General features: G+C 29.1%; 1 protein-coding gene across 3 annotated transcripts; it reads left to right on the top strand.

Annotated features, from left to right (window-relative positions):
* Window positions 1-1060: 1060 nt before the first annotated feature.
* Window positions 1061-17939, top strand: LOC136970468 (CCAAT/enhancer-binding protein homolog 2-like). Of its 3 annotated transcripts, none has more exons than XM_067264909.1 (3): window positions 1061-1261; window positions 7030-7078; window positions 16986-17939. In XM_067264909.1, exon 3 carries the CDS (start codon window positions 17051-17053, stop codon window positions 17531-17533), a length of 483 nt encoding a protein of 160 aa, XP_067121010.1. In that variant the 5' UTR covers window positions 1061-1261; window positions 7030-7078; window positions 16986-17050; the 3' UTR covers window positions 17534-17939. The 3 variants fall into 3 exon arrangements, with proteins under 3 accessions (XP_067121010.1, XP_067121011.1, XP_067121008.1); XM_067264907.1 differs by lacking the exon at window positions 1061-1261 and adding an exon at window positions 1867-2102; XM_067264910.1 differs by lacking the exons at window positions 1061-1261; window positions 7030-7078 and adding an exon at window positions 1865-2102.
* Window positions 17940-26499: the final 8560 nt, after the last annotated feature.

Below are 26499 nucleotides of genomic sequence, written 5' to 3'. Positions count from 1 at the left end.
ATGAAATTATTTTATATTATTTTTATTATATTTTAAAATGTATTATTATAATTATTGGATATTTTAATAAATTTTTATTACTTTTTTAATGAAAATGAATACATGTTTTTTTAACAATTTAAGTTCATAATAAAATAATAAACACAATAAATTTTCAGTTATTTTATATTAAAAAAAAGACAATTTTAACAATTAAAGAATTAAATAAAGAGCTAAAAGAACTTTATTTAAAGAATATTACAAAATAATTTAATTAGTAAGAATATCAAGAATATTTTATTTCTTTAATATTTATTAAAAGTGAAAATTTATAACAATTATAATTGTTTTTATTAGAAATTTAAATTTTATTTTATTCAAAAATTCTTTTGTTAACGAATTATAAGGCTTAAAATATTTTTTTATTATTAGAAACGAATTGCATTATAATAAAAAAAAAAAATATATATATATATATATTATTAATTATTGAAATAAATCAGTCATAATTTTCAATTAATCACCATAATATATATAAAAATATAAAATTATTTTTAAAAAAAATTTTATACTGTACAAAAAAAATGCCGTCGCATCAAGAGCGCCATCTGTCTTTAGCTTTACGAAAATTCAATGGTGTACTAATTATTTAAAAATAGATTTTGTTTTTCACCAGATAATATTTCCTGTTACGCTTTCGTAATTCCTAGATTAATATCGCTTCTAACATTAAATTTTTATAAGCATTTTTAAATACACTAAAAACATCAGATTTCTCTTCATTATTATTATTATTTTATTTTATTTTTTTCAAAATAAGAATGTATGTCAATAAAATCAACATTGTTCACGAAATTGATAAATAATTTAAAATTATTCCAAAAATGCACTCATTTACTTATATAATTGGAATAATAACGAAATTTTATGCCGCTTCGCCGCATTGAGATTAGTTGTGAATTTTTTGAGATGAGAGGAAAAGTTAAACTTTAACGCTGAATAAGACAGAATTAACAAAGTGTGGGGGGCCTGTTAAGGAGAGAGAACATGGGCGTAAGCGCAGTTCGCCCATTCTTAAACTCGGTACTGATTACCAGGATATCACTTATATTGCTTCAATATGATGCAATGAAATCGGGTTGCGTAATACGTTAAGAAGTACAAGGGTAGATAAAAAACATCGTTTATTCTTAAGTTTGACAGTTAAAAATAAATCTAGTGCACAAAAATACACAAGGAATCATTAAATTGTTGCCGATATTCTCGAACGTTTTCTAAACAGGTAAGTCAATTACTGATTTCGATTATAATTATTAATTTTTATCTGTCCGGTTTATCGTAAATAATTATCAATTAATAATATATATTTCATATCACTAAATAATAATAATAATTAAGATAAATTAATCTTGATTTTATGAATTAAAAAAAAATCTTGTTTTAATTTATGCAATGGTCAATTTTCTGGCAACGTGAATAATTTGTTAATTGTAAACATATGGAAACTAAACAATGATTTTATTTGCCGGTTGACCGATTGCAAGCAGATTTTTATATTTAAATAACGTACTTTTTATTCGTGCTTTAAAGTTTTAATTAAAAAATTTAATATATATATTCATATTTAAATAAGCAAATTATATTTCCTATGTATTCGGTCATTCGCTTTGTTTTTAATCTTGTCTAGTTGAAGAGGGTCATCCACCGTCGAGCTAGAAAAATATCCGCTTAGCAGATAACAATTTCCCTTCCTGGGTGGGAAATTTCAGTTTTTGCGTTCTAAAAATGAAAATTTTATCGTATAAAATACATCAGATATTGTTTTCACGTTAAAATTTATTACGTATAAATTAATCTTAAAATAATAAATTATTTTTAAATCGGAATTAAAAATCGAAATTCGTTCATTCCAGTCGTGTAGGAATTTTATTCGTAAAATATCCCTACGATTTAGGGAATAATCCCTAAATTTACGAACACTGACCTTACACCAGTCACTTGATTCAAATTGCGTATTTCGATTGGACAAAGTATAATGACGCAATCCCAGAGGCCTGCAGGCGTGGGCATCGTTTTAACGATAGAAAATGTGCTTTCTGATGATAAATTGGGATATATTAATGGTAAATATTTATTCCGATAATTGTATCAATAAATACTTTTAGTGTTATAATTATCTATGGCGTAATAATTAGGATTTTATTAGGATAAATAAAAGAAAAGCGCACGTGCGAATAATTAAAACGAATAAAAATGGCGTCTTTGACAATTTTCCAAACGGATATAAAAACTCTGTTTTGATCGTTTTCTTACTTATTAAACAAAATAGAAATGAGAAGATTTATAAAATAGATAAATTTTAATTATTTACAAGAGTCAGATTACAATTTATTATCGCTTAACTGCACGATTTTAAATGGTTTAAATATAAAATGACAAGAGATGTCATTGTTTTGAATTTCAAATTTCCTTCTTACTTATTTAAACAAATAAATGGCATAAATAAATAATTTTAGACAATTTTAAAGCCAATAAACTGATTTATATAGTCCAGTATTTGAAATACACGTTTATTTTCGAAATGCTGTCAAGGGCAACGACGATGATGAAATTGATGAAATACCATTGAAATATACATATTTATTTTAATAGTAAGGACAGTAATGTTAATAATAATAAAACATTTCGTATAAAATAACAAATAATAAATTTTCTGAATAAATATATTTTAAGTCAATCATTTTTTAATACATTTCTATATATCTAAAGATGTATAATTTGAATAAAAACAAGCCCAAATATTTCAGTTTTCTAGTTAATATGGTAAAGTTAGGATGATAATTTAGTTAGTTTCTTAATTTTGAATGTACTTTTGAAATGATGATCAAATGTTTTAATTGGTTCATTTAAAATTGATAGAGATGAATTTTATTTATTGACAAATAATAGGTGAATTTATTTCATGCTATAACATAATAATGACTAATACAGTAAATTAATTATTCATGAAGAAAATTAAATATTTGAATTGAATTGTATGATTTATATAAATTTTAGTTTTGTATATTATTATTATTTTCTTATATTCCTTGATCTAATAAAATTCAAAATTATTTTAATGTTTTTCCACGCTAATGAGTACTATCTAAATTTCTTATGTTGTTATATTTTATATTAATCTTCTATTTTTGTCAAGAATGTATTAACTAAATTTTCTTTTAATTTTTGAAAGTTGTGTGTGTATTACTGATATATTCCTATTGCAAATAACTCAATTTTATATAAATGAAAATTTAAAATTAATATAGCTTATATTATCTATAATAATATAATTATTCATATAATACAAGCCTTTCTTATAAGCAATTACCTTTCTTGTATGCTGTATACACTTTGCATGATCAGTTTCATTATCACTTTTAATATAATTTATAATATTTTAATTGCAAAGTTTTTAAAATGAAACTTTTATTTAAAATATATATTAAACAATTTTAGTAAAGTTTAATGGACTTTTAAGTTTGAATATTAGTACAAATGTAATCAAAACTAAAAGAGTAGATTTTTTTTCAAACTTTGATCTTAACTAAATTCAAAATTTTATGCTATCCATTTGGTTTATAAAAATAGAGAATTTGAATAAATCTAAAAATATCTGAATATGATCATTTTAGATGTAAACTTGCATTTCATTTTTTTAAAGTTAAACAATTTTTTGAGTCATTATTAAATAACTTGTTTTCACTAAATAGTTAAAATGTTCATTTTCTTATAAAAAAGAAAAGAAAATTAATGTAATTTATTTGAATATGACCTTAAAATTCTTGGAGGAGAGAGTGTGTAACTAGAACATGGCCATCTAAATATTGTTATTGCTATATTTTTTTAGCATTTAAGTCAAATAAAAAAATGTAGACAATTTAAGTTTTTATTACCTGTTTTAAAATATGTAAAGCTATTTTAATTTTTATTTATTTGAATAAAATATATTCTATTCAAGTGAAAAAAGTTTTTCTGAATTTTGAATTTTAATTGTAGAGTGCATTAAACCTTAACAAGCAGATCATTCAAATGACCTTTGTGGGATTAGAATAGTTGTTCATATCATTTGAATATATGTGAGTGAATTATTTTTAATGAGTTTTTAAAAATATAGTATCATTTATTATAACATCATAATTTAAAATTTAACAAAGATATTCTGTTTAATCAGATTTAATTTGAAATTCATATATAAAAATATTTTGAAATATTAAAGTTTTATTTTATTGAAATAAATATTTCTTTTAATGAATGCAGTGTGAGGAATATTCCAAAAATAACAAAATTGCTTTGTTGACAATCTGAAATAATTGTATAAAATAAAATTGATCTTTATAAGCTTTTTTTGTTTTGAAAGCTAGTAACAATCAGATAAAATGTACTAACTCTAGCCTCTTTAATTAAATTATTGATTCATGACTTTACTGAAATGCTGTTAAGGATATTCATAATGTTCACATAGAATCTTATCCAAATTTTGTCATTCTAGTTGCTTTCTAATCTCAATAAAATATTGCATTATATAAAACTATTAGAAAAAAGGCAAGTTGGTTGAGACATGAAAACTCATCATTTAATTGAGCTTTTTCTGTATAAGGCTATTGATGGTTTAGCAACAAAGACAAATGAATCAGTTTAGAAACTGATTATTATTAAGAGTATTATTTTATAAAAATTAATGTATGAGTATAGTATAATCATTTTAGAAACTATAAAGTTTTGTCACACAGCCGTGATCTATTCATTTGTTAGGAAAGGACATGACAGCTAGAATTTGGAAATTAGCATATCAGTTGCTATCATCTGATCAATTATGTATTTAAGTGCCTAATATTTAAGGATAAATATTAAATTAGATTTAGGTAAGATAAGTTCTTTACCTTAGAGTATTTTTAATATTTCTAAGCACAATTCTTTTTTTTTTTTTTGTAAGTGTTCTTAGTTTTAAAATAGTGTATCAGAATTTACAGTATTTTGTTTTTGACATTTTATAGGATCAGCTTTTTAGCTCTATCAGTTTCACATTTCTGTGTGTTTTTAATTGAGTACAATTATTAATATATTTAAATGAAAAGTCATTTCTAACATTTTGTAACAATTGTAAACTTTGTAATTTGCTTCAAATTTATAAATTCACTCCCTTTTCTTGATAATTTTAAATTTTTTGCAAATTATGAATTTAGTGTAGTAATTAGTAGAAATTTTTTATTAGTCAAAGAAATCTTGCATGCTTTTAAATGCTGACATTTTTTTTTTATTACATTCAACTTTATTAAATTTTCTCTTCATGATGGACAACTTCCAGAAGCCTTAACCTTAGATTTTATTTTAGTTTTTTGTTGTTTGGAATTAATGAAGTATTAATTATTGATATTGAAAGCATTTTTATTCATTAAGTATTTTTAAGTTATGGTAATACATAAAATTTGTCAAAAACTTTCATCTTGGGACTATTCAAATTTTCACTTCAATTATTATACACAAATTTTATTTCATATTATCATCTATTAAGTGTTAAAGTAGACTATAGATAACTTAATTCAGAAAGTTTAGATATTATTTCATAGTTGTATATTTTTTTAAATATATTTTTCTCATACTTTCTTTTTGTGTTGCATTCTCATATAAAATGAATTTTTGTTAGGATTGTCACATTATAATATATTTTATTAAATGTTTGGCTAAATGTCATAATTTATTTAGGCAATAATTTATTTTTATTGATAATTTTATTGTAATATAATGAAATTCTATTTTACATATATCTAACTTGTTTGTTTGTGAACACTATGTTGCATTATTTTGTATATAAGTACAGTAAGACTCCGCTTAACGCAGGGGATGCGTTCCTAGATGACAAAGCGTTAAGCGAAACAGTGTTAAACGAGACCATTTTAACATAGAGTAAATAGGGATAGGGGAACACGCGACCAAAAAATAAGCAAATTTTACTATAATTTTAAGTTATTGTTATATAAATTTTTGCATAATAATATATGTTAAATAACACATAAACATATGCGCACAGAAATGTAAAGTTAATTTTTTGTGACGAAGGTCCTGGCTCTTCTGAAATTCTTGTTTTTTGCAATGAAGTCATGTAGTTTCATTGGTCGCTTTCTTTTTCTTTCCTTAAGCAAATGTCGGTAGCAGAAGATTGCATCCAAAATGCCTCATTTTGCTTTGTCACTCCTATCAAACTCTTGATCATTCGGTACACTTTGATCAACAATTTCGGTTATCGTTACCAAACTTTTACTAAGAAAAACTGTAGAGAAAGTTTTTGGGTTCTACATCTTCGGAATCTCTATTTTCCAGTTCTACAGAAATTCCTTGTTCTGCCAGTTCTTTAAGATCATCGTTGGTAAGGCTCTTACCAGAAACCTGCAGTAACTCCCCAATATCCTGTTCGTCTGTATCTCCTGTATCAATTAAATTGACAATTTTGTCAACCTAACGATTCAGCGATAGGCTCTTCTCGGTGAGAATTCTTGGATACCTTCAGCCATAACTTCTTCCACATTCTGTTCATGCATTTATCAGTTAATTCTTGCCAAGTGAAGTCGATATTTCCTATGGCATCCATGATGTTATATTTTTTCCAAAATTGCACAAAACAGATTTAAGGGAAGTACAGCGCTACGACGAATTGCCACCTTTTGCTGATTGGTTCGTGTTTGGGAATAATCGTATTTTAAATGAATCGATGAAATACCACGTTAGTTTGAATCAGCATAAGTTTTGAGCGTTTTTTAGGTGTCAAGTAGACCACGTTATATTGAATCAGTGTTAAGTGAGGCAGTATTAAATGGGGTCTTACTGTATATAATATTTAACATCCAAAAGTAATCAAATGCAAATTGCTGATAATGCTCTAAATTTTAATATATTAATGCCTTATATTATTTATTTAGTTGAACTTTTTGAATTTCTAAATATAAATAGATAATTTATGGTTAAAGTTGTAAATAAAATATGAAGTATTAAAGTTTTATAAATTTATTGCAGGATAATTTATTGTCGAGAAATAAGAGAGTATGAAAATATTTTAAAATAAGTGAGTAAAAATATTCTTTAAACTGTTATCTTTTAAACAATAGAATTTTTTACATTAGAATTAGACAGATATCTGTATATTATTATTAACTGATATGCTATAATTTCAAAAATATAAAAATTTGATGAAAATACAAGTAAATATCAAGAGTATCAGCGTTATTTATATTTGAAAAATGTTTATCTTTAATTTTTACTTTATGAAATAAAATTATATAAATATTAAAAAATATAATTATTTCAGCTAGTATGCTAATATTTTACACGTATCAAACAAATAATGAGGTTTGATAAAGTAAGGTTTCTATTTGCATAAAAGTAGTTTGGGATGAGATATAGGAGAATGTGACAGTTTTAAAAAGTAGTAAAAGCCATCATTTTAATTATCATGTTCATTTTTCAAACTAATCACCATTTAGAGTGACATATTTGCCAAACGTTCAATTCCATTTTGCATTCTACATATGAGAAAACTAGTAAATAACACCAACAAAACCTTCAAAATTAAACCAGCAAATATATTTTAATATAAATATGCTATGACTTAACACATAGTTGTGATTTTTATACTTGTTGGAATATTTAATCATTTCAGGATTTAAAATTTAAAATTGCTCTTAGCATTCTAATTTTTTATTGAACATTTTGACCTGAAGCAGAGCCCAATTAGGATTGAAAGCGCTTGTCATAGCATATTTACATTAAAATATATTCGCTAGTTTAATTTTGAAGGTTTTGTTGGTGTTATTTACTAATACATAATCAGCTGTGGGAAGATTTAGAATGAGAAAACTTTCTGGCTTTTTCTTGATTTTTTCCTGTAAAGCAGCTTTAACTTCAGAATCTAATGAAGAGCATTTACATTTCACATCACTGATTTTGGTAATGATCAGAAGTCTGATGATGCTAGATCTGGGCTGTAAGGTACTCTTAGTTTTGCTATCTGTGAGCAATGTGTCTTGATTGCAATCATTGCATGCACCATGCAAAGCAAGGGCAATCAATCAGTCGAATGTGATGTATTTGCTTCTATCATGGTCAAATTTTCCTATGGCTAATTAACCAGTCGTTGTTGTTAACACCACATGCTTAAACTGGACAATAACTGTGAACATTTCAGTAACATACCATCTAATCTAGCATGCAACAGCAATGCATTTCAAGTATTTTTGGCCTACAGTGAAGTCTTCAGGAACAACAGAGTTCTAAAATGGAGTGCTAATGTACAGTGCAATGGAACAAGAACTGAAGATTGAATGCAGTTATGTTGTCAAAATTAGCAACTTTCTGTGCATGAAGAAAGCTGTTAGAATGACACAGAGAATATTGCTAATTTCAACAACATAATTACATTCTATCTTTGAATTCCATTAGTTCAAGTTTTTAAAGTTTGTTCTATTATACATTAGCATTCCATCTTAGAACTCAGTTGTTCCTGAGGAAGGTCTTTGTTGTAGACTGAAAATGTTTGAACTACAATGTTACCCTGTTAAGGTTACTGAAATGCTCAATGTTATTCTTCCATTTTAATTTATTATTAGTCATCAAAATCACAATTCTTTGTTAAATTATCAACATAATTATTATGGAGAAGTGTCTGTATGATATGGAGACATTGTAGGTTTTATTTTTATAGCACAACTTCAAATTATTGTAAAAACAAACCAAAACAAATTAAACTGTTGGCATATTTTTTCCCCTACAATTTTCCTGACTATTTATAAAGTTTGTAAACTTTTAAAAGTACAAATAGTTTGGCTAATAAACACCATGTTAAATTAATTTAGAGTAATATGTGAATAATTTCTTTTCCTTATTATAAAAAGCTTCATGACCTTTGATTATTATATTTTTCTTTTCTGTCAATATAGCTACTCGTTTGGCTATTAATGAAGACTTATCACACCAAAATCAAAAAGCTGACAAGATTAAAACTTTTCAATCTTTAAAGAGTTAATTAAAGAATAAAAAAGTTTTAATCTGGTCAGCAAAATGTACATTTAGGATCTTTTGAACCTTCCTATTCCAACTGAAGAGGAGTCAAAAGACCTGAAATGTAAATTTTTGAGTTAAGTAAAGAATAAAGAAGTTCTAATCTGATCATCTTTTTGATTGTGGTGCGATAAATCCTCATTAATAGGCAAATTGGTAGCTATATTGATAGAATTCCTTTTTCCTTTGATGTTGGGTGTGGTGAGATAGGAGAGAGATAATGAAAATAATAAAAATGAAGGATTTCAAACAGTAAATATGTGGTGAATGATTTTTACATTTATCTAATATGGATATTCTGTGTTTTACTATAACTTTGACTTTAGAATGCACAAATAGATATTTTAAGTCAAAGGCAATTTATCAGAGAGAAGTCCATTTTTGTTTGATGAAGTTTAATTTGTTAACATTGTAGTTATTGTTGTTTAGTTGTTGGTGTTTGTGTTCTCATAGTGCAAGAAAAAGATTTCTTCTAGTTTTAGTCTACAAATACATGGTGTTTTTTTTTTAACTGATGGTACTCAGAGACATCTGTAGAGCAATCTAACAGCTGGACTGTCGCCAAATTTGGGAGAGTGACTAAGGATGACATGGGAAAGAGATTCCGCGAAGAAAAAAGTAGTACCCAAATTTGCCGGTAGGGGTGAATTTGGCGCTGTTGCAGCGAAACAGCTAAGAATTTGTATAACGCACTGATAACACCTCAAAATGCAAATTCACAATGACATAATCGACAGCAGCACCACCTAATTTGAGCTTAAAAGACAAGGACAAAAGTCTGAAGCGCATTCCAGATGTCAGCAGAGTTCAACATGCATCTTTCGTTACCTCAACGTACGTTGCTTGTGAAACTTTATTATCTTAACCAATCGAGCGCACCGTGCGCTCTTCGTGAGTTTAGAACCCATAGCAACTTGCACAGAGGTCCTCTATCAATTAATGCATTGAAAGACTTGATCAAGAAATTTGAAGACAGGATCATTAGCAGTTTGGCCTGGTAGAGGGCAGAAACCGGTGTCTGCACAGACAGTTAGTGATGTTGTGACTGCACTCGTTGAAGGTTCACAGGGGACCGTTGCTGGTAGTAGCAGCGCCCGGGGAGTGGCACGACAATTGGAAATGGTGCCTTCGACGGTATGGCAAGTTCTGTGAAAAGTTCTCAAGTTCTACCCATACAAGATAAGCTGCCTGCAAGAATTAAAACCAATCGACCATGCTACACGGTTGACATTTGCTCTGACATTTTTTTGCTGTTTCGCTGCAACAGCGCCAAATTCACCCCTACCGATGAATTTGGGTACTACTATTTTTTCTTTGCAGAATCTCTTTCCCATGTTGTCCTTAGTCACTCTCCCAAATTTGACGACAGTCCAACTGTTAGATTGGTCTACAGATGTCTCTGAGTACCGTCAGTTTAAAAAAAAAAACACCCTATATATCTCCAATTTTTGTAAAGTTTCACAGTACCTCACTGAATTGATTATTGTGCAACATTTTATACTAAAAATTCAATCACTGATCATTGCTTTGTGAATGAGGAAGGTGAGTTCTTATATGAATTTGACTATTATGAAATGATGCAACAATGATTTGAGATTTAGCACATCTAGATTAGACATTCATGGAATACTGCTGTAGGAGACCTTTTTTATTAATCAGCTCTTGTAATAATAACCAATATAGATTTAAATATAATGATGTTAACAGAATAATCCTCTAACATGTACTTTTTCCTATGTTTAAATGAATTGTAATTTAAATATATGTAGAAGAATGTAATAATTACTATTGAGCCAAAAATATCCATTCATTTGTTATCTATATTTTCATTAATTTTTTAGTATTTTAGAAGAATCATTTGATTAGAATGTATCAAATGATATCTTACTACATATGCCTGATATGATCCCTATTTATAAAAATCTATATATATATATAAATGAGGATGTTTGTTTATTTGCTATACACTCCTAGGCTGTTCAACCAATTACTACAAAACTTGGCAGTTACATTCACACACTTCTAAATTTGATAATGTTGGACATTCCACTTCAAAATATCAATTGGATTTCTGTAAATCAATTAATTTCAATCTACATTCAGTTTGCTGGTTTATGCATAGTGTCATCTATTGGCAAAAAATTTAAGAAAATAATAAACTAACTATAATTCTTAAAAAAAGGACATAATTGTAAAAAAATATATATTATATTCACTTTACTGCGATAATGATATAGCGTGAAATAGATGCACTATATTATTACTGCGACAGCACATAATATGAGGGTAATCCCAGAAGTAAGGTCTCCTATTTTTTTAAAAATACAAAGAAATGTTTATTTTCAATAATGTTCATATCAGTTTAATTTCATGTTCATGTTCAATTTAATTTAAAATATATGCTTTCCACCTCAAATTAGTAGTCTTGCCCTTGTATATCATACTTTTCCTGTTAGCAATAGTCATCTATCTCTGTGCTGTCACAAGGTGAAAGGTGTGATGTGAACTTTTACATATTCTATTAACTTCAAGTTTTATTTATATATTTTTATCACAGTTGCTATGTTTCTTATGCTTGTATTTCATTCTCTGCTGCAGCACTGATGAAATAAGATGATGTTAAAGCAATAAACACATACGTCGTCCCAGTACTCACTTATTCTTTTGGAATTATAGGAGGAAAAAAGGGTGTTAAATATTTGCACATATTCAATGTAAAATAGAAACAATCATTCCAAAGATATTTCTTAGCCAAGTACATTTCATAAAATATGACAAACCAAAAAGGAAATAAATTGAAATTAAAGAAAGATATATGTAATAACACTAGTGTATTAAAAATAAAAATTAAGAGAAAATGAATAAATAATATAAAGCTAAAATTATAGATATTTATCCATTATTTGTATCTTTTTTACAGGTCAACAGAAAATAATATTTAGATAATGAATCAAATACTATTTCTTGCTTTGGTGAATTTTGAAATTTATATTTATTTAAATTTGAAAATGATGGAAAGGAATAAAAAAACAATTTTTTTTCAGACATCATCAATTTGTTGTGTGAATAATGATTATCTAATTATCAGATTATTTAATTATTCAATAGATTAGCATTGATGAGTTTTTTTACATAATAAAAAGTCATATTTGGATCATAATGACAAAGGTCCTGATTTATGTGTGTTTAAAATTGCAATATATGTGTACGTATGCACATAAGAACGCCAGATACATGGATGTTAAAATGTATTTTGCATGCTAAAAGTGCTAGAAATTCATCTAAAATATGTTGGTTGAAATGCATACTACTTGCTTGTCTATGGGCAATTCTTGTTAATGTCTATTACAGACATGGGCAAATGCGGCTCTTTTTGAGTTACATGCGGCTCTTTTTGAGTTACATGCGGCTCTTGCTGAAAGTGTTAATTTCTATTTTTTATTATTATTTTTATAATTTTGTGAAAATATGTTTATTAAAAAAAATTCAATATTTGTTTATATTATATTTATATTATATAATAAAATCACGTGCCTTACCATACTATCCGCCACGACAGTACAGAACTGCGGCTCCCATGCATTTTGCAAAACCTACATTTCGGCTCCCACTGAACTCTTGCTTGCCCACCCCTGGTCTATTATGTCATGCAACGTTCAATAAAATTTTATAATTTTGTATGCTATCTAATCAATCATTATTGAATTTATTTTTATATTGTATATAAAATTGTTTACAAGATGCTCAAAGGTGACTGGGTTAAATTTTTCATTATTAAATAAATAAGTATAATATTTAGTATAAATTTTATACTTATATAATACAAGTATAAATAATTTTAATCCAATTAGTTCAAAATGTTTGAGAACTTAAAAAAATGAGAGGTTTTCATGGCAATGCAAAACATATTTGGTTGTGGGTATAGCTTTAAAAGAATGCAAGTTAGACAGTTCAAATTTAAAACATTTGAGTTTTTCATGCTCATCTATAATTGGATGGTGGAGTGATATTTATCACATGAATTGTACAGGTGCAAAAAAGATCTACTGCACAGATAGCAGAAATGAACATAGATTATTTAAAAAATTAGCAATTGCAATGGTACAGGAAAAGTGAACTTAGTTTTCTTACTACATTGTTCTTATTTGGATCGTTTAATCTCTATTTTCACATTTAATGTTATTTCTGTTTTAATTCTTCAGCTTTTACAGATAACTATGAAGAATAAAAAGACGATGGGAATGTCTAATAAATATTTTACTCGATTTTTAAAATGTTTTACTTCACGTGTTTCTGTTTTGGTCTACTTTAGTGGTAGGTCTAAATTCTCTATAATCAATCTTTATTTTCTGATTTATTTTGATTTTTGTGTGCATCTTCACAGTACTTTGTCTAAAATGTTTAATTAATTAATAATTCTTCCATACATTTTTTTTTAAATTTAATTTCTTCGTTTTTATGTTTTTGCTCTGCCCAAATGAATATTAATCTGAAAATGATAATTTTAGATGACATCTTAAGGCCTAATTCACAAGTTAATTTATTTGTCATTGATTATTAGCCTCAATATATGTAGTTAACTTATGGAACCAATTAACCACATACTTGTAACTCTAAATTATCTATAAACAGATTAATTCCATAGCATAGATTGTATAACTGAGTTAGTTATACCATCTTGCTTAGTATACAGCAGTTGTGGATTTAAATTTATTCTGGTTAATATTTTAGAAAATCTAAAATTATTAAATAACTAAATTAATTCCGATTATCAAATACAGTGTACTCTTGCTAAACTGAATTTAATTGTTGTAGGAGGTTATTTAGATTAGTATGGTTATATAAAGAAAAGGAAGGGAAGAGAAAGGATTGCAGACAAATATGTACATTTTAAAAGTTTTTTTATACTATACAGTCAAACCTGTTTTTATGCGGGGGATAGGGACCGCATTAAAAAAAACACATAAAAAAAATCTCACGAAACTTCACGAATGGCTGTAAATAATAGTTTTCGCGACACAATTAAAAAATATTTTTTTATGCGGTCAACAGGGACCGCATAAAAAAGTCTCACATAGAAAATAACTCAAAACCGTATGAAATAGAATTTATTGACAACAGATGTCAGCACTTGACTGCATCGTCTGGTCTATCGTCTGTTTTACATATTTTTGTCCAGGTGGTGTTTTGTTGACTTAAAAAGTAAATTATTTCATTTTTCGCATATTCATGCAATAATATTACTATAATAAGTGCATTTATGCTATAATAAGTTTATTTAGCTATAATAAGTCAACGTAAGACATGACGAATCGCATGAGACTAGTCGCCAACTATACCGCACAAATTAAAAATTCGCATTAAAAAAATCGCAGCATAATCAAAGACTTGCATCATAAAATAGAGCGCATTAAAAACAGTTTTTTTATACTATATTTGGTGTGAATCAAAATCATCATTATTTTAAAAAATAATTGATTTCTTTTTGTGTTTCATTAAAACATTTAGCAGCATAATCAACAAACATGGGTTGGTTATCCAAAATGCACTTTAGTTATTAAGTGGCAAAAAGAGAAAATATAAATAATGTAAGGACATTAAAAAGGATAAATAGTTTTTTTTTTGTTGTTAAAGATTGAATCCCAAATTATATGAATGTTAGCAATAAAATATTTTATTGGCTTCTTTGCATCTCATTTGCAAGGGTGGAGCTTAAAAACGGCAAACCCAGATGAACTATTTGTTCATCTGGGTTTGTCGTTTAAGCTCTGACAATGTCTTTTTTAAGTAACAGTTTAATAATATCAACTGCATAACAACTGAAGAAGGATGATATGAGTCTAAAATGCATTTTGTTAAAGGCACTTAAAAAGAATAAAAAAGAGTGTTATAACATACATAGTTGTCATGATAAATTTGGGAAAAAACACTTAGGTTGCTGAAATAATAATTTAAGATAATTTAGAGTTACAGGTATGGTACATGGTTAATTGGTTTTCCTTTAGAGGACTGTTTTCTTTCTTTAAAGAGATTAGAGTTCTAAAGTACTTTCTTCTGGGTGCACAAATAGAATTTTTAGATCAAACTGCCTTTGACTTTTGCCCCCACATGTAAAATATACAATTTAGGAATAAAATAGGGATTAAATTAAATATGAAAATATTTTTAGTTCCATTTGCTAAATATTTGAAAATTTTATTCTGTCAGAATTGAATACATTTATTCTATTAACCTTTTTAATTCTTTAGTATTATAAAGTTTAAATTTTCACGAAATCTTATTCAGGAATTTAATTATTTTAATTTTAAATTTCATTACAAAATAACCAGAAATACTGATACTGAGTTATTATTAATTGATTATTATTATTATATTAGGACTGTAATTTTCAACAACAATACATTAGTTATTGGTCAGTATTAGCAAATTTTAATTTTTTCATGTTTATTTTTTAATATTAAATTTGAGAATGTGATCTAAAAAAACTGAGAGTGATAACTCAATTTTATTGACTCGTGTTTCCTTTAAATTAAAATATTTAATAATAATCTTTATAAAATTAAATACTTTTGATTTTCTTTTCTTTTTCCAATAAAGTAATTATTTTAATGGGAAAGAAATGCTTGATAAATTATTTTAGGCTTATTTTCTAGTACTAAATAATAAATTTCATGACTTTGGCAGTAAGTTTCCTGTTTGCTGGTGAAGTAAATATTACATATAATTTATATAAAATCATACTTTATATAAATTATCTGAATAGTTTATGCATGCATTCATTATATTTCTATTTGTTTGCTTTTAAAAATTCAAAACTTGCTAAATGTAAATGTTAACCTGTGTATAATGTGAAGTATTAGTCTGTTTTTCAAATTGTCATATAAATATTTTAGTAGGTTTCTTTTTGTCTAGTGTAACTAAATAAGTGTTCATATTGTGTAAATCTTGGCTCCATCTCCTATTGTGACCGAAAGTTAAAGCTGGCCTAAGACAGACTGAAAACATTTCTGTTGGAATAAAGATAAAGAAGTAACTAATTGCTTTAGGTAGTCAAATTCTAAATGAGTGTTTGTGATTTATGCTGAATATAGGTTATAAAGATGATACTAGAAAAATATGTTTTTCTATTTGCATGAGCAAAATTTTGATTGTTATTAATACATAATGAATATAATAGTTAATAATAATAATTATTATTATTATTATTATATTTTTTAGTAAAAATCAGAGGAAAAGAAAAGATAGTTAAGATGAAATAATTAATAATCATTAAAATGTAATATTTTAATGTTGTCCTTGAAATTCATTTAAAAAGTGTCATTTATGAATTTTAAAATGAGAAATTGTGATTGCTTTTGGAATTGAAACATGATAAATCACTATTATTTATTGATTGATAAGGCAAGGAAAAATGTTTACATTTATTTCAATTGCCAATATTTAGGGAATAGAAAAATTATTTTCTGTTGTTGATTGACCCAAAAATTTTCATTCATTGAATAATGTCGATAATACGTTTTTTGATTTATATAAGTATTAATCTTTTGAATAATTTTTAAAAGGAAATAATAATACAAGTCTCTTTTGTTAATAAAAATAAACATTTTTTTTTTCTTTCTCAGAAGTTATGTTGATTTATTTTGCTATGCTAGATTGGCAACTTTCTAAATTTTATTATTTATTATAATTTATAGAATATTTTCTGTATAAAATTTGGAAAATTAAATAATAATTATTTCTTATCAGTAAATTTAATAGACTTATTCATATTCTGATTGCACAATAAAATGTTGCATAAAACCTACATAGCATTTATCAGTAATAATAATTTTGAAATATTATTATAATATAATACAGAATTTTATGTGTATATTCATATTTTGGATTTTAATATTAATTTTTTTTTTTTACAACAGATATCAAATTCATCTATAAATAACATGTTTTAATTCTTCAATTATATCATTTGCTCATCATCAATATGGCTCCAAGAAATAAATCTTCCACTACATCTGCATCAGTTGATGATGGTGCGTCTGGTGACTCATCCAGTGATGCCATCTCTGAAAGTTCGTCGGGTCGAGGTCGATCCAAGAAGAGTAATTCGGTTGACAAGAATAGTGATGAATATCGACGGCGGAGAGAGAGGAACAACATTGCAGTGAAGAAGAGTCGTACCAAAAGCAAAATGAAAACACAACAGACATTAGAAAGAGTCAATCAATTGCGAGCAGAGAATGAGATGCTTGAGACAAAAATAAAACTGTTGACAAAAGAACTCAGTTTCCTAAAGGATCTTTTCATGGCTCATGCTGGAAGTGCTCACGGTCAGCATCTTACAGAAGTAGACCTCAATTTTCTTTCAGAGGACCAGGAGAAAGAAAGTGGAATTGCTAATAATCAAGCAATTGAGAATGATCACAAGTATAGTTCTCAAGATTCAGATCTCTCTGCTGAGACTTAATTTTTTAAATCATGATATTGTGTAGTCATGTCTTTTTATCTTAAAGGTGAAGGACACGTGTAGGTAATTTTTAGATGTAGGCAAATTTTCAATTTCTTTCCTCCTCCTTTCTGTTTTAAAGCTTGAGAAATTTCTTGGATAACATTGTATGCATTTGATTAGCACTGCCATTTGACTTGAGTGTTTTTGTCAAATATGTGAAGTTTGATTGTAATCAAATTCATTACTGACATTGCCAGAAAGAATAAATTTTGGTTATGTTTATCGGAATTCTTTCAATGATTATAACTGAAAAGTATTCTCAAAAGAAAAGTAAAAAACACATCTTATTTTGAACTTGAAATATTTTATTCTGCACAAATGTTAATCCTTAAATATTAGTCTTAATTAAATTATATCAATGTTATATCATCAGTAAAAATTGCTAATAAACTATATTTGTTTTATGCTTAATAAAATATATTTCAAATCATTGCTTTTTTTTTTCAATTTATTTTGATATATTCTTAATTTGTCTTTATATTTTTTATTAAGTCTAATATTTAAGTTTCAAAAGTATTTGAGCAGAATAAACAAACATTATTGATAAAAAACCAATTGATTACCAATAAAAGAATTTTATTGATATGATTAATTCTTATCTGACATTTGGTATAAAGAATTAAATCATATTTTCTATTACATGAAGGAGGAAAGTTACTTTGAGCATACAATAATTAATTCTGTAATCTCAATATTTGATATGATTGTATAATAATTAATCATAAACATCAATTTGGATGTGCTTTATGAATTTCAACACTGTTTTCAAAATTTAATTGTAATTTTTTACAAGGTCCATACAATCTATCAGTCCACATCTCTTATTTATATGTTTAGTATGCAGATGTTATACAAAGTATTGAAAACAGCAATAATAATTAGCTGTGGCTTATATTTCATTAACATTCTATTTAAAAAGTAAATTGTTTGTTTATATTTGCATGAAATGCAGTAAAGTGATGCTGTTTTTTTATGTTATATGAGGAAATTGATTACCCTTGAATCAAAAATTATGTTAAAATGATAAAATTTGCATACTTTAGTTTTGTCAGTTTCATCATGTTCACAAAAATTGTAAAAGTTTTAATTGTCATTTTTGTATTGATTTTTGTTTTCATTCCATATTTTGTCCTATATCTAATTATATTCTTAATATTTGTGGTATTGTGATTAAAAATATTGTGTCTACAATTGTTTGTTTTTTTAAAGTTTCAATTTTTGATTTATTTTTTTTAAATGTGTCATTATAGTAGCTATTGATGTTTATTTATATATATATATAATGTATTAAGAGTGAATTATTAATGAGTATAATAACTAGAAACAAATGTAAAGAACAATTAGAAATTATGATCAGATGATAAATACTAATAGATTTGATTGATTTTTTAGACAATATCATAGTCAAAACTGGAAAATGTTATGATGCATTTGATTGAATTTATATTTTGCCAGTATTACTTATTTTCTCTGTTTAAAATATTTTACTTATAACTGTTGATTTAAAAAAGTTATAAATATTTATCATGAATAAGCGTAATAAATACTATTAAATAATTTTGGAATTCCTCAGATGATGATCTGATCTAAATGCTCAAATTTCCTTGGAATTCAATTAATGGTTTTTATTGATTTTATATTCCCTAGTTAATATAATATACTCATTATTGGTGCATTCTATACATCGTGGACTATTTTAAAAATAATTAAATTTTTCATATTTCAGTGCTCAATGTATTCTGTATGTAAATGAATGATAAGTGCTTAGAAAGAGTTCAATCAAGATAGAATGGTATCACATTTTTATAGAATCTGTCTCCAATTGTAGTTTAATATTCATATAATTCTTTTCATAAGTGATCTAATTGTCTCGAGTTTTCGAGGCCCAAAAGTTATAACTTCAAACCTTTTTTGAATATAAAACTGATTAACAAAATTTAATATTTTTATGGATATTAAAATATTTTGTCAATAAATTAAAGTGAATAGAAAATATGGAATATTTATTTTAGGAATTAGGAATAGAAATGCTTATTTGCAAAAACAATAATGAATGCAGGCAGGGGCACTTGTATGTACATAGGGCCACGTGCCCCCTTTTTGTGTCTAGCACTTTTCCTAATCCCCAGGAGAGCAAAAATTCCATTATCAACAAATAAAAAATTCATGGCTTCTAGCCTATTCGGCAAACGAAAGTAATGAACAGTATTTGTCCATTGTCCCATGCAACTTCGTCCTGTGTTCGCAGAAACCATATTCCCTGTTTTCAAGGCCAAGTTGGTCCCGAGTGTAACCAGAGCCATCTTGTGGAAGCTCGTCTTCGACGCTTGCATAATCAAGGTCTGTATAAGAAGGTCAGGACACGCGTGACCTACTTCTTGAGCCGCCATTTTGGGGTATTTTGAGTCGCATGTTTTAAGCAAACTTGTACGAGCAGTCAGTTTTATACGACATTAATTAAACTAAAATTGCATAAATCCAGTGATTTCCAGTCAAAATTATAATAATAATTTCGGATGATTATGCATCCCCAATTTTATGTAACTTTTCGATCAAATAGTTTGAAAGAAACAATCATGCACATCACTTGCTGTCGTGAATGAAACTAATTAAATAGGTGCTAAAACTGATGTAATTACGTATATAAGCACTTCGTAAAGTAATGCAATAACATAAGTTATCCAAAATTTTATTTTAAAGCATTTACCAATACAATATTAATGCATTAAAAAATAGATACTGGACTAACGTTTAATTAATGAACATTTTTGGCTTTACAAACGCTTAAACGTCATATTTTCCTAATTACATAAAATTTAATTAAAAAGGATAATACTAAACACAATTTGATGATATTTTTAACAGAGCTTATCTGAGACATAACTTCTTTCTCTGTAAACACACAAGATACAAATATAATAAAATATCATTTTCGGAAGTCAGCAGAAGTACGCATAAATGAGTCAGCATGAAGTACGCATATTTTTGCTTCTATACAGTTTTTTTACATTCAAAGTACTGTTCATATCTCTGGCAAAAATATGTAATCTCACTGACAGAAAAGTTGAGATTAACAGTTCTGAGATTCTTCGAAATGAAGCTGAACAACAAATAATTTGATGTGAGCTCACGTATACACTCAAACCTGTTTTTGTGCGGTATATGAAAATTTCAATCAAATTGGAATATAATTGACTCCTGTAAAATTTTTTAAAACTGATGTTTTCTGACATCAGCAGGTTTTTTCATTTTTTATTCAGTAAAATTTTTTTCTCACTTTTTTCGGCCCCCTCTCATTTTAATAGCATAAAAATCATAAATATTATGTAATATTTGAACAGATGCGGTAAGTTAGCTCCCCTCCAGCTTTAGACTGCAGGTGTGAAATTTCACGCCTTGTTAAATGAAATAACACTTTCCGCAGCTATATTTATCAAATAAAATAATTTTTTAACGATTATTTTTAACTTTTTAATGTTGGATTGGTATTTAAGTGGAAATAATTAATATAAAAAATAAAATTCTTAGAGGATTTTTTCCCCATTAGGGATTGCAGAAAAAGGCCCAAGGAGTTAAAATAGTGTGCCAGGGAATTTATCATGGCAACCTGAAAATTTTTCCCTACTGTTTCCAAATAAGTTCTGGCAATTGTGGCTTTAGTCATACAACTTATCGTTGTCAGAACTGACTGATATATTTTTCACCTGAAGTCTGTTTCATTAGCTAATCAAATGGTTTTAAATCACAAAAGTCGCACAGTCCGGCAGTTCGCAAGATAGTGCCACAAACAAATAGCGCAGCACGACGACAACACTGAACCCTGCTTTCCTTTGTCCCAGCCAATCCACAGTTTTCACTGATATATCGCACCAAAACACTACGATGTATCGGTGATATATCGAAACCACGAATATCGCGATATATCGGAAATCATCAGGCACGATATATCGATATTCCAATCCCATCACTAGTTTACATAACCCAAGAGTTTGGCATATCGTTTGGAGTATTTATCAAACATATTAGCTGTGATTTCTTTTGTTTCTGCAAATCGAATTGTCATTTTAGGATGGTTCATTCCGCGCTAGAAGAAAAGATTAATGATGATTCACTCTCCTTAACAGTGTATATTGTACATTTTTTAAAAATAAACGTTATACATAAAACATTTGAGCATTTTTTCGGCGTGGAACGCATTACCGTATTTTACATTAATTTCTATGGGAAAAATTGTTTCGCTTAACGAGTGTTTCGCATTACGTGTAAGACTCTTGAATTATGCTCGTTAAGCGAGGTTCCACCGTATTCACTTGAGTAAAAGGCATACTAATGAAACGTAAAATGATTAAGCTAAGGTTAATTCAATTCTTGTTATTAAAAAACATTTCATTTTTCTGAACTGTCTGTTCTGGCTCTATCAACCATGCCTCCAGTAGATATGATCATTTGGCCGAGAGGTCAAGATGGCAGCTTACCGCTCTGGAGTATCCGGGATCGAATCCGGACGGGTCGAAAAAGCCCTAGGAATTTTTCAGGTCTTAGTCTGTCCGGATATGTCGAGCCCGTTCCTCACCACCCGGCCGTCCCATTGACGGTGTAGCCAAACCCATAATAGGCTTGCTAACAAAAGCCCTCTTAGTACCCACAGAGCAGGCAGTTGAAAAAAATAGTAGTGGATATGATTGAAAGCGGTGTCATATAATAATAAACATTATTAGGGTATTAAATCCAAAACTGTACAGCAGGGCACCCGTACATTAGAGCACATATCGCCTTTTCGTCTCGGTTATCCTTTTCCTAATTGTAAGGCCGCCGACAGGTGGGGATAAGTAAATCCCTGTGTCAGGATGAACCTAAGGGACGTTTGCATGTGGGTGTGGCGGAGGAGGCAAATGATGACAAGTGTTTTACATAAGGAAACCTGTTTATTGGAGAACATATATGCTTACATCCACAATAGACAGTCCACTTCCCTACAGTCTTTCAGAGTGGCGAGGATTTCCCTTCCGTCGAAGCCCCGGGGCGGACGAAATGAGATCGCTGGACCGATGCTCGCAGAGGTGCGGAGGCGTCGTACGTCGTTGGCGGCAACACAACACAACACAGGTCACGGCTCTTTGCGGGATGCGGAGGAGACTCTCCCGACCTTCGGGATCCCGGGTTTTTATAGTTCTTCGCTCGCTATTCTGATTTCCGATTGGCCCCTCATCCCCTTTCCCGTTTTCCGATTGGTCTTTCCCTTGTTTCTAGGCGAAACTCGGGACGACCCGGGTCATGGGAAAGGTCCGAAATGTAAAAGACGTAATGGAAGCAAAAAGAAAGTCGGGCGTCGATAAACCGGACAATTTCTACTCTGACAACGGATAATGGAATTGCTAATTTTCATAATTTGGAAACTAAACGGCTCTTTTCAGAGCCACTTTCTAATGCTTAAGAGTAGTCGCGTTCGAATCTAATTGATATTTACATAACGCTGAACATGGATTATTGATTTTGTTTTAGATCGCGTATCTTCGAAATAATCCACACATCGGAATTCTTTTTATTTTTAACTTGTAAATTAATCTAATATACCATTGAAATTGTTAATTACATTTCTTTTTCCGTTTTAATATTATGCTCTACTATTGGTCACAAACTAGCATATTTTTTGCAAATACATCATATCGATCTTTATCTAAACAGCAAGTCACTCTCAATTTAAATGACCAAGATTCGTGCAGTATTAATAACACGTGCAGACGTCTCGCCCCTGTAGTCATTCCTACAATCAGTGCCTTCTAAGTTGCGTTAAGGTCAATGTGCTTGAATCACAAGTTGTATGGTAGAGCATAATATCAGTATGTTTATATATCGATTTTTGCTTTTATAAAAGCGAATGACACGTGATTTCTTTACTTTCAAACCGGAAGCGTTCACTGACCTCAATGCAAGTTAAGACCCAATGATGGTCAGAAATGATTCCAGGGGCGAGACTAAACTCAATATATGCACACGTGAAAATCCGCCATATTTATCTACTTTTTGGTTTACAATTTTGAGTAAAAATCGCCTGCTTAAGCCTGGTACTCACATGAGGCAACGGACGACGGAAAACCGTCGACGGAACGGCAAAATAACGTCACTTTCGCCGTCCAAGCCGACGGAGTACGAAGTTGAAAATTTTCAACTTTTGCCGTCGCGGAAAGCGGAACGGCAAAATTAGACCAATAGGAATGACGTTTAGCAACGTCGTCATAAAAAGTTAAAACAAATTTTATATTTTACACAAAAATGTTATTTTTTTATTCATTTTATATAAAGTAGTATTGCCATAAGAGAGTGCTCTCCTTAATAATAAAACGAAATACCTACGAAATACTTCGATAAAAACATAAAATAAACACAAAAACTAACGAACATTACGTAAGATTTTTTACACACATTTTTAAAACGATTATAACCAGCAGAAAGTAAATCGATATTATAGTCCTGTGTGTACACTTTTTTATAAACTTCACTTCTCGTCGTACTAATGAATTTTTAAATTTATTGTACAGTTGAAACTTATTACAAATACTTAGAAAAAGTTGTGACGACCAATTTATTCATGATTGCATGTATTTAATTCAACTTACAGGGTAACTGTACCATACTTCGCCCATGTACGGTATCTAATATCGCCTAGGGTCACGGAGGCCAAACAGAAGGTTCAGACTTTCGTCAAAGAGAAATAAGACATAAAGAGTATATTAACGGTTGTGACGGGTACCATCGTTGTCCGCCACAACACCAAAGATAGCGATACATTTCGTAAAATGTACTCGTGTGGAGCAGCGGTAGCAGCGCCGAATGCCGGAACGGATGTCGCGGGTTCGTCCCCGCAACCGGCATTGAAGTTTTTTAGTCATGAAACCACTCTTCTACAATATTCCGGATGTTTCCATTTCTCGAATCGTCACTCGTATTCTACAATATATAATGGACGTATACAAGATGATTCAAAACTCGGTGTACAAACTTTTAGGAGGCAGAGAACCTAAAAACAAACCATATTCACACAGGAATGTGTGGTCATAGAGACAAAAATATTTTTTAAATTGAGAGAAGTGGGAGGAGGATCGGATAGACATCTATGGATTGAAAGATTTTGAAAAAATTAGTAAAAACGGAATATCTGTAGTTCGAAAACACATTGGTGCCAGTGTGGCCAAGGTGTAAATCGTGGGCTTTAAAAATATATCGAAGTGTAACGTGTGTTACTAGACTTTATTTCCTTTATTTTTGTTTCTATAGAATAATAAAACTTTTTCAAAAAAGGAATCTTGGATTTCCTCGTGGTGCATTGGAGGGTGGGGCTAGAAACTACATTTGGCCATTGAAAGGGCAGATAGGGCTGGATGGCCGAGCGGTCAAGGTGGCAGCCTACCCAAGAGTGGTAGGCTGCCACCTTGACCCTTCAGGTCGAAAAATCCCCAGGAATTTTTTAGGTGGTCCGTTCGGATATGTCGTGCCTCGTCTCTCACCACTCGGCCTCCCTATTGTGGACGTAGCCTAACCCATAATGGGCCTGCTAAAAGAGGCCCTTTTAGTGCCCACAGGAGGAAAGAGTTAAATAAAAGGCGGGTAGAGGTTTAAGCCTTAACTAAAGTAGAACGCGTGATTTATGGACGAACCTTTTTATAATCAGGGCCGTGGATAAAAGAAGTGCGGATTTTTTCCATGGCCCGGATTGGATTCAAGTCCTGTAAAATTAATGTTATTTTTACTAACAGAAAATAAAATCTTCAACACTACTTTTTATTAATTAATAAAGAGATATTCTATGAATTTCATTTGTTCAAAAAAAGGGAAAGCCCGCTCTATCTCTGGACTACTTACAAGCTCTCGACAGCTGTGCTTATAGTAGTTTTGTTGTTCACTTTAAATAACCCTGCTTCGCCTCCTAACATGTAATTCATGTTCTCATAGTATTCGAGGATATTAGTGCGTTAAAAGCAATAAAATTAATTGAAGAATCTAAATTAAAATCATAGAATATCAAGTAAACTAATAGAACTGTTATAGATAAAGAACTAAAGAAAGTTTCCTCTTATCACGTGATCTCGTTCTCAGAATGTCCACTACAGTATATCATTGTCTGACGGTGTATTCTAGAATGTGATCCTGACCAGAAATTTGAAGTGACATTTGCGCTAAATCTGGCTAATTCTTGTCTGTGGAGTAGTGTTATTTTCTGCTTATATTTCTATAAGTTCTGTTTGTTTATTGTTTGTTGTTTGTTTTGGTGGAGGTCCACCAATGACCAAACCGCTTGGCCATTGGTGGGCCTCTACAAGTTCTGATACCTGCCATTCGAGCGCTGAAGTAAACGATAACGATTGCTGATTGGCTAATTAAGAAATTTCTGTTTCTGTAGATAGTACAGAAGGGGGCGAGATACCCCAAATTTACGCAGTATAATCCACTTCAACTTCACTTTAAAATATTAACATTTAGTACTGAGTTTGTACCGGTACTTTGGTCTGGTTTTATTTTTATCTGTATCTTTTTTTTAGTAAAGTTGTTGCATTGAATTTACATTATTCTGACCATCCGTCATCTTAGTCAGAATATTACAAGCAAGATTTATCTCCCCTTAAAGAAAATAACGCGGGAAAATATGTACAACTAATCCATTCCTCTGATGTAAAAACTTCTATAATTTAAAAGCGCTGTAGTTAATTTGTTCGTCAACAGATGGCATCAATTTTATTTACAAAAAAATAATAATTTGGACTTTCAGACAACTCGCGGCTGTCCGTAAATTACGTAACGCGTTTAATAGAGAGTAGTCGTTACTCTGCGTTAAAAGGGTTGGGGGTGCTTATAAACTTACGTAATGCTAAGACCTTTAAAATCGACTGGTATTGTTTGTTAAATATATAGGAAATAAGCTACCGGCA

The sequence above is a fragment of the Centruroides vittatus genome, unplaced genomic scaffold, assembly GCF_030686945.1.
Source record: "Centruroides vittatus isolate TY-2023 unplaced genomic scaffold, ASM3068694v2 contig_199, whole genome shotgun sequence".
Taxonomy (NCBI): domain Eukaryota; kingdom Metazoa; phylum Arthropoda; class Arachnida; order Scorpiones; family Buthidae; genus Centruroides; species Centruroides vittatus.
Note: the sequence above shows the minus strand (reverse complement) of the source record. Positions and strands in the feature narration are given on the sequence as shown.